Source organism: Excalfactoria chinensis, chromosome 1 (assembly GCF_039878825.1).
Source record: "Excalfactoria chinensis isolate bCotChi1 chromosome 1, bCotChi1.hap2, whole genome shotgun sequence".
Lineage (NCBI taxonomy): Eukaryota > Metazoa > Chordata > Aves > Galliformes > Phasianidae > Excalfactoria > Excalfactoria chinensis.
This window is the reverse complement of record NC_092825.1, coordinates 83,369,601-83,389,734: the sequence shown is the minus strand read 5'-3', so window position 1 is coordinate 83,389,734 and position 20,134 is coordinate 83,369,601. Positions and strand designations below refer to the sequence as shown.

Genomic DNA, 20,134 nt, shown 5'->3' with positions numbered 1-20,134 from the left:
CACAGAGCGTAAAACTTGAGTTACTTGTGGATTGGCTTTTAGGCTGTAGTAAAAGGCACAGCCATATGCCAAATTCTGAAGATATTTTTTGTCTCCTGAAGCAAATAATAATAATAAATTACTAAGCAAGTGAGAGAATTAGAGGCATATCTCCATACTCCCGTTACTTTGATCATTGAAACTGGGAGGCATTTGGTCAGACTTAAAGTGGACGTAGTTTCAGAGTAAGTTTCTGCTCTTCAGTAACAGCTACCTGTTACTGATAAAGATTTACTGATAAAGCTTAGGCAAAACTTAATCAGGTTTCTTATTCAAGAATGATCAACTTGTGAAGTGAAGATGTGGAGCCATGAAGAACCTGTTTGTTAGCAGAAAGGTGATATTTCTTTTTGAGTGGATAGAGGTGCTGTCAATTTCTGAGAGAAGAATAATTCCAGAATAAGAAGAAATCTTGAAATTGCTCAAAAAGGGTTTAACAGTTTTTCCACTGTTTGAATTATTACTTTGTGCTTCTTTGTTATTATTTGGTCCAGCAGATACAGTTTGGAAAAGTTTATGAACATGCTGCAACTGAACTGCCAGGTTTTAGTTCATGCATTAAACAGTTTCTTTAAACGTGTTATAAAAATGACACCACAGCTTTAACATTATCGTGTTTCTATAAACTGGATAATTGTCCAATAAAATTGCCAGCAGTACCAGTCGTTTCTTAAGGTGACTTTTTCTGCCATCACGGAGAAACGCATTAAACTCAGCCTTTCAGTGCTGTTTATGTAGGAAAGCATATTTGTCTTGATATCAGAATAGGCATCTGAAATGCAAATTAAATTAAGTTTGCAAGGAGCTAGCTTCCCTTATTCTGTGAGTTAAGTTACACAATAGCTGAATGTGCAAGCACACAAGCTTGTAGTGCAGTTTCCAGATGTTATAAGCATCTGTCTATAATCTGAGTGCACTTCATTTATTGAATAGTATCCATAATTCAACTTGCATTTATCGTAGGGTATCCAATAATACAAGGAGAGTTATTAAGCAATGTAAGCTAGGCAGGATGGATATTCTCTCTGAAAGATTCACTTCTTCCCCTCTTTACTGTTTCTCTCTTCAAATCTTTACTCTGTTGCTCCTCTGCTCTACATACTGAGCTCTCAGCCACCATGCATGCAGCTAGTTATATGAGAATATGTGCTGTACATTGCCTAGGGGAAGCTCTTTTCTTCTACACCTCTTCCAAAGACAGAATGAACAGACTGGGAGGGAACTGTGATATTGACTAAATCACCGTTTCTGATCCCAGCATGTTTTCATTGCAGCACTTCAGCTTCTTAATTGACAGACAAGGAAGCATTTTTGGCAAGAAAATGGCAAGAAAAATGGCAAGGTGGCCATTTTCTACCAGGGATATGAATTTAAAGTTTTTATTTAAAAAAGGTTTCTATCTTGTTGGCACTGTGTGGAAGACACGTTGGTGGCAGTAGGTAGCACAGACACATAGTGAAGACACACCGAATAGCACTGAAAGAGTTGGCCTTTGGTCCAGTTTTTTAATTTTAAACACAAAATTATACACGATTGCTGCCAGATGGTTTAGTGTCATCTTAGACAGCTGGCTGAAAAACAGAAATAATTCTCTTAAAATTGAGACATTTTCTGCTACTTAACATTGTACTAAATTGGAAACTGCCCACTAAGTAAATTTTCTGCTAGCTTTTGGAATGGCATGGCATGCACTGAAGTCTTTCAAGTGCAGTTTGCATGCAGGATTTCAGTCTTCCTCCATTGGGTGTTTCTTTTTTCCCTACTGAGCTAGAAGAAGTTAAGCTTTCCCGCACCACAGGACATGGCTAGGTCATGCAGACCTCATGGTCAGCCTGAGGAAGGGAGTGCAGACACCAAGTAACAATGAGAAGTGAGAGAAACTGTCCTGTGAGCACCAAGGTCAAAGAAGTTGGAGGGGGAAGTAGTGCCCCAGGTGACAGAGAAGTTTCACTGCAGCCTATGGAGCATAGCATAGCAGGTGTTTCCCTGCAGCCCATGGAGACATGCAGATGTCCTTTCCTTTTCCACTTCATGTCTCATGGTTTAGAAGGTGGACATGCGCTAAAGGAGCAGGAGCCCATGGAGAGCCCATGCTGGTGCAGGTTTCTCTTGAGGGACCGCAGCCCACTGAGAGGACCTGCAGTGGTGTAAGGGAGTGTGAGGAGGAAGCAGCTGCACAGAGGAGTCACCAAGGGGTGGGGGGTGGAGGGGGATCAGCCTCCTAAGTAACTAGCAATAGGATGAGAGAGAATGGCCTCAAGGTGTCCCAGGTGAGGTTCAGGTTGCATATTAGGAAAGCTTTCTTCTCAGAAAGAGCAGTGAGGCAGTGCCACAGGCTGCCCAGGAAAGTGGTGGAGTCGCCATTCCTGGAGGTGTTCAAGAACCATGTGGTTGTGGCACTGAGGGACGTGGTCAGTGGGCATGGTGGCAAGGGGATGTTGGTGGGACTGGGTGATCATAGAGGTCTTTTCTAACCTTTATGATTCTATGCCCGCAACCTTCCTCCTGTGCTTTGCAGAGCAGGAGGTGGAGGAGTGGGGAATGAATGAAGGACTGAAGTTGAGCCTGGGAATATGAGTGATGGGGAAGAGATTTTCCTTTAGGTCTGTTTTTGTTTCTCAACATCCTATTCCATTCTAATTGGCAGTAAATAATATTAATTTTCTGCAAGTTAACTTTGTTTTGCTTGTGACATTAACTGCTAAGTGATCTCCCTGTCTTTGTCTAGATTCATGAGCTGTTTCATCTTATTTTCTCCCCATCCTGTTGAGGACAGGCAGTGAAGGAGCAGATCAACCCCTCCACCAGTAAATAGTATATATTTACTTTGGAGTATTTCCTGGTAATACTAGTTTGGTAGGTATATACTCAGCTTGATTACTTTTACTAATGCAGATTACATGCGCTTAGTGCCCACGTGCTGTGTTTTCCCATGGACAAATATTTACCCACTTTCTAAAACTTCACAGATCTGTGATGAACTCAGAAGACACCACTGCAGGACCATTCAGGGAAGCTGCAGTTCAGTCTGCCTGTATGTAAGCTGCTTTTCTCTGGCTTCTATATATTGCTAATTCAATTTAGAGAGGGAACAGCTTCCAAGTAGCTTTAAGGTGAAAGTTAATGATCAGATATCTTCATGCAATGTTTGAATTGCTTGCCCATTTGTTTTGTGGGACCTTCTTATGTTTTGTACTCTGCTGTCTTGCAGCACCAGGGAAATTTACTACTGCTATCTGAGGGCAGGTCCTGGCGTTTTTTTCTCCAGTACTGCAGAGTAATTATTCTTAAATACTCCAGTATCCCCTTTAAGGCATAGGAGGATAACTCGGCTGTGAAAATGCAGTTATTCTCCAGCTGATTGTAAAGAATTAGTCTGCTCTTCTAGGCTTCTATATCCTCCTGAATTAATTGGTGTTTGATAATACTGCTTTCTCCTTTTCTGTCTTTCCTTTCTCTGTTTCCTTTTGTTTGACTATTGTTTCTTTTACAAGTTTCTCTTGACTCTTTACATGCACTTAAAGTACTTTTCTCCTGAATATAATCCTTTTCCCTTACTTATATGAATAACCATTAATTATTATTATTTCCCCTGAACCATTAAATCAGTCAGAATTACTCTATATACAGGTAAAATGAAAATATGATATGCAATTCATCGTTTATATTGCAAGATGATGTGGTATTGTATAATTATTCTTTGTGGATACTACTTGGGAAGGAATAGAGCATTCTTTGATTTATATTCTTGAATTTAATAACATAAGTACATATAATGCTCCAGAGTATTCTTGAATTATGTGGAGGAAAAAAAGGGTTATGCCTAATACAGAAAACCCGAGCTCAGCTTTTACTTTTCGTTATTCCCATAAAATTCTGTGGCAATCAAGCCTATCAAAAGTATTGATACAGATAGAATTTAATTCACTTACAGGGATTCTTAGTGAATATTGGTGTGTGTGTTTGAATACATTCATTTCTTTGAGGACAGGCTGGAAAATTTGGTCTCCAAATCATCAGAGCACAGTGTGCAAAACCTGGGTGGCTATCTTTGAGTAAGCTTCAGGAGCTGTACCTTCTGTCTTAGATGAATTAGGTCAGCATGGTGATTTTTATGATCTGTTAGAGAATAAAGTTTATTCCATTAAAATTTGGTTTTCCAGGCTCATGCAAAAAAAAATAGTCTGCGTGTTTCATGGTTTACATGGATGAGATGTGATTTAAGAAGAAAATGAACTTAGACAACACAGAAACTTTCTATCTCATATTTGTGTGGAAAATAGTTTGATAGCATTTTCACACTTGCTGTTAAGTGTTGAACATATGATGTGTAATACAGAAGAATTTTTTTACTGTCATCCTGTATCTTCCTGTAAGCTTGTAGCACTTCAGTAGACATTGGTATTCTCTAAGAAAATGGAAGTTAGAATTAGTTAGGGAGTTTCTAAAAATGACATCTTTGGGGTTGCAAATAATCTCAGATCTTTATTTCCACCTACATACCGTGGCTCAGAGGAACCTACTTGATTTCACAGACTGAAAATGTGGCCTCCACTGAAGCACTTTTCATGAAATTAAATCCATGTTTCCCTAATTTCTTTTCAAATTTGTACTGCAAGCCTGAATCTAGTTTTTCAGAGATCCGAGTGCCAGTGGTTTTCTCTTAACAGTCAACGCTAATATACTGACATATTACATGATGATGAAAATAGTTTAAAAATGAAAAGAAGAAATCTGTAATGCATCAGCAGTTTTGTCTGGAAACATTAATCTCTACTTTCTGAACTCTACCAGATTTCCTGTGTCTTTATTTTAATTGCATGCACTGATTGTGTGCTTACGTTCCTTTTCTAAGAGCACTGAAGTTGTGCTTTCTTGCTCATAGTGTGCAAATTCTTAGTGAAACACAGGTTCTCTGAGATGCATTTCCATCAGTTTTTCAGAGTGAAACACAGTGGAGTTCTCTTTGTCAATACCCAGTGGAAAAAAAAACAACCACTTGAATAAATGTTGTACTTACTGGTACTTTTTCATATCTTAAAACTTGTTGAGCATTGCAACGCTTGGGAACTAACTTTGAGATTGTGATGATGTGAGACGACTTTGTAGCACATTTATTGCTGCATAGCTCAGTGGTGATGAAATTCCTCTAGAGAAATATAAAATATAAAATGCCAAAATATTTTCTCATGTCTTTCCTTTAAATTAAATTTCATGCTGTTTTCACTTTTCTGAATTGATTCTTGGGGTGTAATGCCAAGTGCTGATCATAAGATAAAATTGTATCAATTTCTTCTTTATTTTCTTTGTCCTATCCTATTAAGTGATCTTACTTTCAACTGTCTGGGGTCCTTCCTTCAGACAAAAAATTACGGACAAGAAAACAAAACTTCCCAGCCTTTTCAGTCTGACCTCAGTAATGAAAAAGCTCACATCTGACTGGCACAAATTCTGAGAAAGCTTTTTGGATAGATTATAAGGTTCGTTCCTGTAATCACCTGAGTCCATTCTGCTGTTGACCGCATATGAAATATGGATGTACCTTCCCAGATGTTCTTTCCTTGCCCTTTGTTATGGGTTATTAGCCACAATGACTTGCTAGTTCGCATTTTAATGTATATTTTAAGTAGTTTTCAGTAGGAATTTAATTTAGAATAGAACAGAGTAGTTCAGCTGAAAGGAATCTACAAAGATAATTGAGTCCACCTGCCTGACCTCTTCAATGATAACCAGAAGTTAAAGCGCATTAATGAGGGCATCATCCAAATGCATCTTGAACACTGACAAACACGGGCCATCAACCACCTCTCTGGGGCACCCCATGCCCATCTGACCTCCCCTGGATAAGATCTGTGCTGATCCCATCCTGCCATCAGTTCCCATGAGCAGAGCCCTGCACCTCCCTCTGCATCCCCTCCTCAGGGCTGTGCAGAGAGCAGTGAGGTCACCTCTCAGCCTCCTCCAGATGGAGCAACCTGAGTGTCCTCAGCCTCTCCTCACAGGACATGCCTTCCAGCCCTAGTACAAGCTTTGTTGCACTCCTCTGGACAAATTCAAGGATTTTGACACCATTTTTTATCTTTTGGAGCCTAGAAATGAACACGCTATTCAAAGGCCAACACTAAATACGGTGGGAGAATTGCCTCTTTTGACTGACTGACTATGCAGTTTTTAATGCATCTTAAAAGGCAGTTTGCCATCCCATCTTGTCTGCCAGCGCACGCTGGTGGATATATTAAGCCTACTGTCACCCCAGGTCCCTTTTCGCTAAGCTGTTTCACAGCCATTCATCTCCTAGTCTGTGCTTGTGAACAGCACTCTCCAACCTTAGGTGAAACAATTGTATTTACCCTTGCTGTACTTCACGCTATTGATGATTGCTTCAGTGCATCAATCTACCTAAATTCCTCTACAAGGCCTCTCTACCCTTGAGCACCTGCCAATGTTGTATTGTTGAGGAACTTGCTAAGGTTGCATTGAACTCCTGCATCCAGGTAAAGCATACAGGATTTCTTTCAGCCAAGATATAAAACAAAACAGTGTCTTTGAAATATTCAACACAAAAAAAAAACAGAAAAAAAAGTGAAAATAATTTTGTCCTTTACTTTCAGCATCTACAAAGCAGAGTATGTTCATAAATCACAGCAAAGCTATGAATTGCAAAGACAGCTGTTTCAGAAATACTTAGTAGCCTGAGGGAAAAGATGGCAGAATTACCCAACAGCCCTCACAGAGTAAATAGCATGAAATTTTAAATATTTCCAGTTATTAAGCAAAAGTAAAAAAGAGAAAAATGTGGTGTGTCCTGGGCTTCTAAAGTTGGTTGAATGTCTGTGTACAAGTAGACATGGATCATTTGCAGCCCGGTGGTCTTTGCCCTGGTATCCTGGAGCTGCATTGCTCCAGTTTCACACTGAGTGTTTCAGTGCTCAAGCATTCAGAAGGAGCGCAATGTTTTGCGTGCTGTGAATCCCTACTCACAGTGCACTAATCTCAGCGTTTAGATAATCCCAGACTCTGCCCCAGCAAAGAGTGACAGATTGAAGGCAATTAGTGCTGTCAAATCAAGTTACGATTAATTTGTTAAATGCAAGATTTTTTCTCAAGGTCAGTGCTACTGAGCATATTATGGATGTTCAGTTTTCATTCATAAAATTGTTTTTTAAACGTTAATTAAAGGCAATAATTAAACAATAATTAGTGTGCTTTTAAAGGAGTGATAACTTTTATTGTTTGTTCTGCCTCTTTTTTTTCCCCATGAAGTGAAGGGGATGCGATGACTTTGTTTTCTGCATTGTTGTGTTTTGTTTTGTGTTGCTTTTCTTTCTGAAAGATAAAGTGGTGTCAGTGTTGTATAAGAGTTCCAGAAAGACGATGATGTCACCTCAGTTCTTTATATAAAGGGCTTTAGTAGAATTAGAATATTAGTTGAGTAATCTCACAAACAATTTAGAGACTGTTTACAACAGTAATTTCAAGAGGTATCTATTAATGTTTACAAGAAACACTGATAATTAACTAATACAATGATAACATGTAAGTAGAAGAGTTATAGGTTAGCTGCCATCTAGTCATCTCTTTGGTCTATACTGTCACAACTCTTCTGATTTTGTTCTCTTTCTAGCTGGTATCAGTGGCACTCAGTTTTGTCTTTGTATGCATAATGTCTTTGATAGCAGTCAAATTCCTATACATGTTTTGCTTTGGCCATTTAGAGAACAGGCATAGAACTTAACACAGTAATAAGTCAGAAATTTACAAGCTTGTTACTGTAAATTCAGAATTGGGTAGCGTTACATAGGAGCACAATGAGAAGCTTATAGGCAAACTGAAATAGAAAGTGTCCTAATAAGGAAGTGTTAAGCCTGTGTGAAAAAGTGATAAGAAGAAAAAAATGAAAACTATGAGGAAAAAATAACTGACATCAGTACTTTAATGACAAACATACAAATTAGAAATAAGCTGGGATTGCCTATCTTGCAGCCAGTCCTCCATCTAGGATAGATCCTTCTTCAGAAACACCTTATTTTTTTTCCACAGTCATTCCTTCAGCCTGAGCACCAGCTGGATAAAGATAAGGCAATTAAATGTTCTCTGGTCCATGTCTGGAATACAAAAATAGCTGTACAAACTAGTCAGCTCAGAAGTACTTCTGGCAATGGCCGGGAGTATATTCCTGATGAACAGATTCCCTTCAGTCACCCTGTTTCTTGGAGCCCATGGCTGCTCAGTCCTATCACAAAGTCAATAAATGGGTTTCATACTACTTTCACGTAGTTGTCTAATTGTCATTTGAATCCATAGCATTTTGTGGCACAGTGAAATTGTTATACTTTGTTCCACCGTAGAATTCTGCAAACATTTGGGTTTTTTAAGAGTGATGGGGTTAGAGTTTACTTCCTTGAAGCTTCACCATAAAAGAACTCATGATGCCTCTCGTGATGTTGTGTGTTTTACTGTCAGCATTCTTAGTTTTCAAATGCTTCATTATATTTTTCCTTATGTTTCATTGTATCATGCATCAAAAGCTCAAGATTAACTAAATGCTTTGTCAGAGATGCGGGGTAATAACAATAAACAGTAATAGAAATCTTGAATCTTTCCAATACATCGTGAAGGTCTGAGTGCATGGTGTACTCTGGCAGAGTGCTGAGAGGTTATAGTTGACCTGTTTTGTTTTGTTTTTCTCCAGCTGTGTTCAGGCTAAGCATCTGGGATACATTTGATACAAACGCTACTTCAGCAATGGCTTTCAGTGGGCATCTGTTGATGGTGAGGTCTTTCAAATGAGACCTTTGAAATTAAATTCTGGTTTTCAACCTGATGTGTGTAAGCTCAGCTTCCTCTTTCCAGGCTGCATGCTTCTTTTATGGCATTCAATTCATGTTCTTCCATCCATAAGGTTATACATTCTCAAAGTCCTGTTGGTGTCTTTGCTCTGTGTTTCCTTTCTTCTTCTGACCGCTTTTCTCTCTGTTACATATAGGTCTGCAGGGACCTACCTCAGAATTCTGCATCATTCTACTTCAAACTTTGCTTGCTGGTTCTTACACATATGAGGAAGTACGATAACCTGAATGCGTGCAAATAGAATGAGTCTGAGAAAATTGTGCTTTATCTAGAGAGGTCTGTTTTCCTCAGAGTAGAAACAAGGATAGTATTAAATTGCTAAAGAAAGCATTGTCAATGTAACCCTTCTGTTCTGTATATAAATAATCACTATAAATCACCATTTAAGCTATTCCAACATGAACATGGCCTAAAAGAACTCCTTTGAAAGCATCTTCTCCTGCTTGCATTCAGTTCTTATTACATACTTCTTTTTTATTCTAGACCATTGCACTGCTGCTTCTAGTTTTCAGGCCTTTTTTTTAATTCCTTTTTAAAGTTATGTCTTTTGCTGATAAGCGTGCCTTGTTTGTTTGTTCATATGCTTATTTTGTTAAATGTTAAGTAGTTAATTATTTTTCTTATTCCTCAAATGCCTTATTTGGCAGAGCTTGGTGATTATTCTGAAGAGTTGCTCAAAATGTGAATTTCCTGTCACTTTAACTTTCCTTTTGAAAGAACAAACACAAAAGATTTAGGAGATTCTTCCACACCATGTGAAACAAATATACACGTTTTCAAGGAATGAGTTGGTTCAATACTTGCATTTATGCTGTCAGTTTTTAGAAGTGTGTTTGAAAATGAAAATGTATAAGAATGATTGTCAAGTCTCTTATTCAAGTCTTATATCAGGAAAAAAAAAGCCAAAAATGTATCGCTTCTGGAAGTTAAAACCTTTGCTTTTTACCTTGAATGTTCCTGTTATTTTTTGCAGAAATGGAAGTTATATTTGAGTTCTAAAATGCTTTTTCTTTTTGCTGAATAAGAATTTTAGGAGGTATGAACTTGAAAAATCCTGCGCTGGAATTTTCAATTGATATGTTGAACAGAGATAAAACACTGAAGGTTGCTACTTCCAGCTACCTTTTCTTTGCTTGCTCTTACTTTGAACCACAAATGTAGCACTCTAGTCTGTGAGTCTTTCCAGTTAGTGACGTTTGAAAGTGAAATATTTTTAAAGACTAATTTGTGCATTTCAGATTCATTCATTTATTTACTGATAAGTATTTTAGATAAGTAGTTCCTGCTGCTTCTCAGAACTGAAAACCTTGATTCTCCAAATGACAGTATGTTAGCAGACAGCTATTGTTACTCTAGGGAGACTGTTAAAAAAGGTGCAAGGAAAGGGCAGAGATATTAGAAAAATCACTTTTTAGTGATAGCTATAGTATATGTTGCTACTGAAGTCCTCCAGGCATCCAGGCATGCTTTCTTCCCCTACTCTCCATCCTCAGAAGCATTGCACCTGACTGACCGCAGAGTCTGGATTATGCAACAGAGCTATATATGTGTGTTGAGAACCTGCTGCAGTCACAGTCCAGCTTGTTCCAGACCTTTACAGTAAATACTTGTGCATATTTGTGAGAAATATATTGCCATTTTCTTACATTTGTGTATCTCAAATCTTTGTTTGCATGAAGAATTAAACAGAGCTCAGTATACCAGATGACCAAGTGAATGTGTATGAAGGCATGCAGGCTGCCCTTAACTTTGTCTTCCTCAAAACATATAGACGCATCTTGGCCCAGGTTCAGTCGTGCCACCCAACCAGAATGTAGCTTGTCCCTTGTGTTGCCTGAAAACTGGGTTTGACAGCATGACCAAGGGTAGCATTTAATTTCTTAGCGGTTTTGAGATCAAATTTATGAAAGATTTGCCTCTAGTGTCTGTTGTGTTGGCTATTCACAACTATAGCAGCCTGACTCTTTTCCCAATGAAAACTGAGCTCATATAGCCACACACAGCCTCATGGGCAGCTGGGCTGTGTTCTCCTGCAAGCATTTCATTTCCCCATGCAAAAAAAAAAAAGCAGCCTTGCACTCTCTCGACTGCAGGTCACCCTTCTCCATCTCTGCTCCATCAATCTGGTTTCTTATACAAAGAAGTGTACAGACACCAGGCAATGCAAAGCTTAAATAATGTCGTCTCAAGTTAACTTTATTTATTAGTATTCAATTTTATGGTGAGCGTTTGTGTGGAGCAGTGGCAGTGGGGGGGATGTTTTTAGGGCAATAGTGGCTTAGGCAAGATTCACAGCTTGTAGAACTGCTTTCTGAAGAAGGTGGCATGATTTTTCTTAGTGTACAAGAGCTTTCAGTGTCTTCAGGTTATCAAAGACAAATTATCTTACAGTTTTGGCCTCTGAGGTAATAACTTATATTTGAACTGAGGAGATATATACAGTAGTATTGAAAATGAAAGTCAATTGCTATAAGACAGCTGTCCAAAAAGTACCCAAAATGCTATCCAAATATTATAATAAGGATAGAATAACTGTCTGGGGAACCTTTACTTAAGGGTAGTATTTGAAAATCACCAAGGCATAATTTATACGCTTTCTACTGTGTAAAGACCTTTTGGCTCTTACATGTGCATGATCAGATCTCACAGCAGGACTTGGTCAATGCTTTTGTCCTCTCATATACTCAGTATATTGTCCTTTGTGCTCTTGTCCCAGGAAAGAAAGGGTGAGAAGAGAAACTGACTGCAACCCATGCAATCTTCAGGTTACTGAGATGCTGTAGTTTCTATCAAGACTCCACAAGTTACTGCAAAGAGTTCTTTATCTTTGTAAGTATAATCCCCAGAATGGTGACAGGACATTTCGGCTAAGCGTTTAGTTAAAAACTTGGAAATTATTAAAACAAAGGTTTAGAAACTACTCTCAAAATCCCTCTGCGTTGCTTACTTGATATTATCCACTTCACATAGCTTAAGCACTACAGTTTCCAACAGCATAATGCGTCCTCACGTCCTCCTGAGGCTCTGCAGACTGACTGTGCACAAAGACTGTGCTTAGCTAATAAAACCATGGTGCACTGACACTGGGTGCTGGTAATCTTGCTAGGGTGCTATATTTACTTAGTCTATATTGGTAGCAATCTGTAAGAGGTTTAAAGTGGCTCTCGGATTCAGAGCTGGTGTTTGAATGATTGTTGCTGGGAAGCAAGAGTGAACGTTTGGATGAATAAATACTGAAAAAGGTTACTTGGTATGTTTGACACTATGGGTGCTTCTGGATCAGCCGATGACATTAATGCCATGGAAATTCACCACTGGTATACAAAATTTATGAAGGAGTGCCCATCTGGCCAACTTTGTTTGCATGAATTTAAACATGTCTTGGACCTGCATGGACTTACTCCAGAAGCTAACAGCTATGTTGAACAAGTGTTTCATACCTTTGACATGAATAAGGTAAGTATTCATTTTTAACTTCATGATTTTCTTATGGCTGTACCAACATGTCTCACAGTGCTGGTCGTGATGGTTATTCAGAGGTAATGCAAATGCATTAGAAGTGATTCAACAGAAAACTACTGGCAAATAAATGTGAGTGTCTGGCAGACAATTTTGAATGCTTTGTTCCAAGTATATTTTGGAAATAGTATACATTCTAACATGTGCTCAATAATTTCTCATTGTTGAAAGATGGATTTTTATTATCGTTTTACATGTATTTCTGTAATTGGAAGTTTATTTACATTATTTTACTTGAGAAATATTATTAGAGCACTAAGTTTTAAACAGGGTCACTCAGTGTTATTGCTTTATGTGTAACAGAGACTCAATGGGATTTCTTCCATCACCAGATAAAATGCTTCTGTATTCTTTCTGAGCACCTTGTATGGCTTAGGCTGGTATCAGTCAATCTCCCTTTTCCAAAGACAAAGGTGTTTGTCTGTTTTCCCAGTTTTAACATCCCAAGTGAACACAAAGGCTTCCAGCAGCTGTTGACTGTGTTGTCATAATTTCTTCTTCCAACTCAGAGTACATCAGATTCCTTCTAGCCATGAGACCCATCCAGAAGATTGTGCCTTGTTATTCCTTTTTGAGACAGTATCACTTTATTAAATACTACAGAAGAAGTAGAGACTTATAACCTCTACAAAAGTGTCTGTCCTTGACTTAAGTTACATTTAGGCTGAATTAGCAATAGTAAAACAACAATCAAAGTCAGCTTTCAGCTGAAAGAAAGTATGGGCCCATTACAGTGTAAAAGCTGATTACTACATAAATAAATAAAAGCATTTTATTTTATCAGAAAATTGATCCCTGACCTTCAGTTACTTTCCAGAAAATCAGAATGTGAAATAAACACTTCTTCAAATCAGGTTTCTGTGAAGAAGATAGATAGCATACCAGTGCAAGACCAACTAGAGGCATCAGGAAACTGGGCTCTTGGTATGGAATAACTGAGTGAGAGATGGTAAGAAGAGGAAAAGTACCTTTTGGGATAGTTTTGCTCCGACAGATATGTCCATGAGAACTTGTCGCTACAGTTGATGTTGGTCCTTATCTTTGAAAATACCCATTCTACTTAGTAAATGGTGATAACAGTGCAGGCAGCAAGTAAGTTGGGTCACAAAACTTCAAGGTACAGTTGCTCTTTACCACCTCATCCCATTCAGTTTTCTCTAATATTTGTAGCCCTTATAATACTAACTATGTTTGAAATGGTAACAGTTTTCTTCACTTATTCATAATATTCATAGTATTGAGAATGTAGTGATAGGATGATTGTTGTTTTTTACATACTTCAAATATTAATATCCAACAAGTTATGGAGAATAACTTTCCATGTCTAGGTTATTTCCATAAGAAAAAAATTATTTTGCCAAAGCACGTAGCTACTCAGTATAAGGATAAGCCATTTACAGAGGAAGGCCAGAAAAATGATCCAACAGATAGAACACCTCCCCTTTGATAATGGGCTGAGAGAACTGGGGCTGTTCAGTCTGGAGAAGAGAAGGCTTTGGGGAGTCCTAGTAGCAGCCTTTTGGCATCCATAAGGGGGTTATAAGAAAGGACAGACTCCAATCTATAAAGGGGAACAGCTTTTTAAAAATAGGGATGTCTTTTAATTGATTGGTTGTTTTCTAAAATTATGGACCACAGAACTTCCTTTCCCATTCAAGTCTCTTAGCACCCAAGGAGTAGCTTGCTCAGGTTAACTGATGAATGTTAAGTTCCTTAAACTTGCCACGTTATACACACACCAAAGTATTATTGTTACGTGGTCCCATCTAGCAGTCTCTGATCCCCTGTTCTTGTCAACCCATAGCTTCTTAATCAGGCAGTTATTTTCTTTTGCCTGGTGAAAATGTGGAGTGGAGCTGTTGTACCAGGGTGAGGAGATATAGCAGGGAGTAGACACAGTCTACATAAATGTAGGCTTTTGTTTTGCTGTTCCCAGAAGAGCTTGTTTAATTAATGTTCCATGTTAGACAGAAAAAAAAAGATGTTTCAATATTTTATCTATTTGGAAGTCTTCCCCCCATTTTGATGAAATTAAGCAACAATTTGGCCTTTAGAGCTTCATAAAATCTACCATAAAGCTGCATATGCTAAGCTCTTAACTTCATTATTTAATAATGAGCTCCAGCTAAAGATCTGATCTTCATTTCCAGTTCTGCAAGATGTTTTAACAGTCTGCCATTAGCTACTGTAATCTGAAGCATAGATTTTATTGTGTATTTTCTTAATTGAGCTGCTGCAGCAGAAAGCCAAGGAGAGGCTTCTTAGAAGGAAGGGTTGTCAGCACACATTTAGAATAGCCATATACCTGAGATTGTGCCATCTGTATCTTTTTGCAGCGAGGAATATTACTAAAAATGTGACATCTACTCCCGGATAAAAGGCTGTCAAGTTTTTCTCCTTAAGCAATCCATTTATGTAATGTACTAGCTCAAGGAAATGCATTAACTGAACTCCGGTGTTTTAAAACAGTATGGCTTCAAAAGATTCAGATCCAGCACATGGCATCTAGATGAGCTGTAGGTTAGTCTTATTTTTCTCTTAGGTAAAATTCTGTGAGCATCTCAATAGAAACCCTTCAACAAATAAAATCCCCCTGTACCCTGGGGTGCATCAGGCCCAGCACTGCCAGCTGGGCAGAGTAAAGGGTTGTCCTGCTCTCTTCTGTGCTGTACTGTCTTGCTTCCAGCACAGAGTGCAGCTTTCGGTGCCACAATGTGAGAAAAACATAAAACTTTGATAGAGTGTCCAAAGGAGGGCTGCAAAAGTGGAGAAGGGTCTGGAGGATGAGATATGTGAAGAGGGGCTGAGCTGTCCCACAGTGTATTCAGCCCAGAGCAGAGGAGATGGGGGGAGGCCTCATGGTGGCTACAGACCCTCACAGGGAGCAGAGGAGCAGTGCTGAGCTCTGCTCTGTGTGACAGCAACAGGGCTGTAGGAAACAGCATGGAGCTGTGCCAGGGGAGGGGTAGGTGGAGGTTTGGAACAGGGTCTGCACCAGAGGGCGGTGGGCATGGAACAGGATGCCCATGGCAGTGGGCACAGCCCCAGGTGCCGGAGTTCAAGGAACATTTGGATACTGCTCTCAGGGTTTGGATTTTGGATGGTGATGTGTGGAGCCAGGAGTTGAACAGGGTTATCTTGGTGGGGCCCTTCCAGCTTAGGTGATTCCATGAAGACCAGGACCTTTCAGTCCACGTGCTGGCATTTCATAAGATCCTCCTTTGGAATTCACACTGGATGTGTTTGGTTTGATGTGATATCTGTTTTAACGAATGTTTCCTGTGAAGTCATTCTACCAACTTCAGCCAATTTATATAAAACAGTGTGACCTGTTGGCATACCAGCCACATGAGAATAATTCATAGTGGATTTTTATGATTTGCAATGAGCTTTGTCAGAAATTGTATCTTCATACTGGTTTTGATCATTCTGACCACACTGACACTTCTCTAACAGGAGCATGACATGCATTTGTCTTCTGGACTCTGGTCCTAATGCAAAAATCCAGCTTAAAACTCCTTTCCATGTTGTGCCAAAAGATCTTATTACAAAATGACTCAGCTCTTTGCACATTAGGAGAACCAAGTCTCTCTGCCCTCCGTTTCAGTGGAAAATCAACCTACCTGATTTGATCAGCAGAAATTGTTTACTTCCTAGTAGAATAAAGAGGCACATATTTTGTCACTTTGTTATAGAAATTTCATATAAATCAAAGTTTTCATGTGTCATAGCATTCAGAAATGCCAAAAGTTATTGTTCAGGCCATCTTGCCCACTGCAATGTAATTATACTTCAAAGTTGCAAACTGCAGGGATGATTTGTTTGTTTATTCTAAAATCTGCATGTTCTTTTTCTGCTGCTAGAGGACAAGATTATTCTGTTGCCACAATGGCAAAAGTCGCTTGCCAGATCTCTGACCTTATCTAATGTGGAAACAAACTTGGAATCTAATATCTTGCAGTATGTGTTTGGCATTTAGGAACTGAGATTCCAAGCAAATAATGGTCATCTGTGTACTGCAAACTTCTCTCTGAGCCTTAAATTGCTGGAGTTAGTTTTATCAACTTACAGTTTCTATGATACGTGCTTTAAATACTCTTAATTTATATCACTGCGTTATCTGAGATTGTGTGAACAGAACATGAGTGTTAAATGGATTATGAGCAACATGATTACAATTCCATTATTTCTGCTGTTTCAAGATTATATATATATAAGGGCATATTCCTAGTTCTTTTTACCTCAAGATTATGTGAGAAGTATTTAACTCATTCCTGGCTTAGATAGGATCTAAGTCAAATTCAAAGCATATACTTTAATTGGAGAGTCATGACAAGTCTGCTTTCAATTAAAATGTTCCCCTCCTAAATTTCACTAGTGCTGATTTATGTACGTTCATTCCCATATGTGAATTTCACAAGTTTTCTTATTTAAATAACCTGATGTCTCCTGTAAGAGATTTTCAGAACATTTGTTTCTACTGCCAGTGCTGTCTTCCAGTATGTTCTGTATGGTCTTTCAGGTGGATGAACATGTTCTAGCATACACTAGAGTCCCAACATATATTATTAGTATTTTGCAGGATTTGTTTTTCTCCTTGTTTTCCAAAGGGCTTGAAAGTAAAGCCACTCAAACAGAGAATACAGCAGCATCATTTAGCTGTTTGTGAACTATTCAAAGTCATCGTAGAGCATTTTTTGTGCAAAGCGTTGAAAGTTTTTCAAGATTATCAAGCCTGGAAACTTGAAGCAAGCTTGTACATAACACAAGCAAAAATCTCATCTTCTGTCTTCGAGACTGCCCCTGCAGATGCAGGTTGAGCCCGGGGAACTCACTAAGGTGCCAAGGTAGCTCTGGCCAGAGAGAAGTATATGCTTATTGACAAACCTGTCTGGCTCAGACGGATCACAGAGGATGATCCTATCGAGTTTCTATTTTTACCTAATCTAAATCTGCAGGGATCTTTGAGAGGTTTATGGTAGTTTTACAGCTCCTAGATTGTGGTTCAGTTCTAGCTGGAAGCAAGCCAGGGCACACGGGACCACTGTGCAAGTATTAACAGCAGAGTGCGGATGGAGAGGAAGAGTGGACGGTGTTATAGATACCAAAGAATCAGCTGATGATTTTGCAGCAGAAAACAGTCTGTGGTTCAAGAGCTTTTGGAACCATTGCCCTTCTGAATAACTTACTCTCCATGAATTTAAGACAACATGTGTCTTCTGTGATACAAACCTTCAGACAGATATCTTGAGCAAGTGTTTCACATTTTTTACGTGAACCAGGTAAGAAACTTTCTTGGACTATTTTCATCACAAAATGTATATGTTAGCCTGCACAGTAGAAGACTTTGGCATAGTGATATCAAATACAAAGGGACAGATAACCAGGTTCTTTTTCTTTGTTTGTTTGTTTGTTTTTTCTCATTAATTTCCAGTAGCTCTGAAGCACTGCTTTAATTGAGAAAACTTGATTTGTTGGATTATTTCTAATGTCACGGAGGTTATTTAAGAGAAGAGCTCTTCAAAAATCTACCAAATAACATTTGATTCCTTGCAGGTCGGTTTGGCCGAGAGTCTGGAAATTATCAACTTCCTTCCTTTCGCTGTTGAAATGTTCCGTGAAAATTTCTGTTGTCATCCTTCTTTTAAAAATATATTTTCCCCACTGTTTCCAAAGTGAAATCTATTCACGTTTACTGAGCTGCATATTTGGATCATTACAATGAATCTATTTTTTTTTTCCTCTATCTTACTACCTGTTATTATTTGTTCTTATTCTCATTTGGAAAGTTTGTGGAGCAACAGTATAGCAGATTTATTTCCCTGATCACCCTCTGGGGAAAAAACAAACAAACAAACAAAAAAAGAAGGAACATGCAAGTCTGAGCAAGGGAGGAAGATAAATTTGAATAAATTCAAGATGTGTGGTGAAATAAAGTAGAATAAAAAGTAGGATTAGACAAGAATAAGTTGGTACCAGTCTTCCAGGAAGGGAAATAAGAAATAGTTAAACATATATATATATATATATATATATATATTTAATATGTATATCAAAGGAACAAAAACAAGGTACACATATAAAGAGAGAGAAATAACTGTTCAAAGAGTGGAAAGAATAAATAATGTCTAATCTCTTCTTGGTACATTAATTCAAACCCTTGTGAAACAGAAATGCAGGTTGCAGAGAAGGAGTATGTAAAAGATAGTTAAAATCTTAGTGACAGACTCATTCTCCATCAGAAACAGAGCTGATGCTGGGAGAAAAAGGACAACAAACCCAAACATGTGGGAATAAATGTAGTAGTTTCCTGAGCTGCAGTAAGAGGTAAAAGAAGAGACCAGGAATGGCATGTTGGGGTGTCACGCTATAGAGCCCACTTTTCCCGCAGGCTTAGGAGAGAGCTTGGACGGGAAGTGCTCATCACCAATTTGCAACTGCTTTTTAGTGGTCACAACAAACTACTGCATTGCTAACTGAGGCCACTAGGAGATGCAAGCTGCTCAGTGTCTGCTAGGCTTGGGTAAGGCTTAAGACACCAAGGAGAACATCTCTAATTAAAGCAACGGTACCTAATTAGAGAAGACCTCTTCTTTTAATTAAATGTTTACTGACGTCTCTCTCTATTGGCTATATTTTCCCTCTTCTAAAATGCTTAACTCAGTGGATTTATTTATTTATTTATTTATTTATTTATTGCTGGTGGGGGAAAAAAATTAAGGATGCTTTAATAGATGAAGTTCTTCCAAATAGTTGTGCTGCGTAGGCAGATAAAAAAGAAGCAGCAAGGATTTAGAGTTGTTTAAAGAGCTTCATGTAACATTATTAACCGGAAAAAATCAATTTGTCTAAGCCAAAATCCTTTATGAAAACAGCCTGTGGCATCAAAATATAATTGGGGTTGGAGTCAATTCAGAAATATAACACTTAATATAAAGATTTTTTGAACTCTTGAAAGAATAATTTATTAAGTTGAAATTGTTTGGGTTTGTTTTTTTCATAAACTAATGGCAGTTACAGGCAATTGAAAACTGAGTATCTATTTACTTTTTCAAAATCAAGTGTTTGATTGGTTTTCCTCAGATTGTCAGCATATGACTGTTGAGGGATTTGTGGGATTTTTTTGTTTCTGCCATTTGGAATCAGGACAATTCATTGACCTCTTAGATTTTCACTGGCTGAGAGGATGGTTTCCTTTCTTTCAGTTCCACTAAGATCACTTGAAAGTAATAATTTAAAAGTCATGACGCTGCTTTTCTGTCCTCAGACAGAGGTTGCCAGTCCTACTAGCAGTTCCCAGATGCCCTTGCAAAAAAAGCACAGCCCAAGCTCTTGCCAGTTCAGGAAAATCACTGAATAAGCAGTACACTCAAAAAAAGAAACTGTTCCCGAACCTGTATGCAGATCTGCCTTAGGATGCCTCTGTAGGCATCTAGAAACTTTGATGAAAATAAACAGCTTCATAAGGGGCGCCTTATTGTGTTAAGTCCAAATGGGAAGTCTACATGTAGTGTCAGAACAGAATCACAGAATATCCCAAGGTGGAAGGTGCCCACAAGAATAGTTGAGTCCAACTCCTAGCCCCACACAGGACCACACAAAATCCCGTGTCCAAGTTACTGATGAAAACTTTTAAGACAACTGGCCTGAAAAATGGAGCCCTTGGGAACCTACTAGTGACTGGCCAGCAGCCTGATATAACCCCTTATCTTTCAAATGAAAACAA

At 38.5% G+C, this 20,134-nt stretch overlaps 1 protein-coding gene across 1 annotated transcript in view; it reads left to right on the top strand.

Moving 5' to 3' along the window:
• Positions 1-12,141: 12,141 nt before the first annotated feature.
• Positions 12,142-20,134, top strand: part of GUCA1C (guanylate cyclase activator 1C) — a 33,138-nt gene continuing 25,145 nt past the window's right edge. The window contains exon 1 of the mRNA XM_072354148.1: positions 12,142-12,345. Coding sequence (XP_072210249.1) covers positions 12,142-12,345 — 204 coding nt within the window. The remainder of the gene's footprint in view (positions 12,346-20,134) is intronic.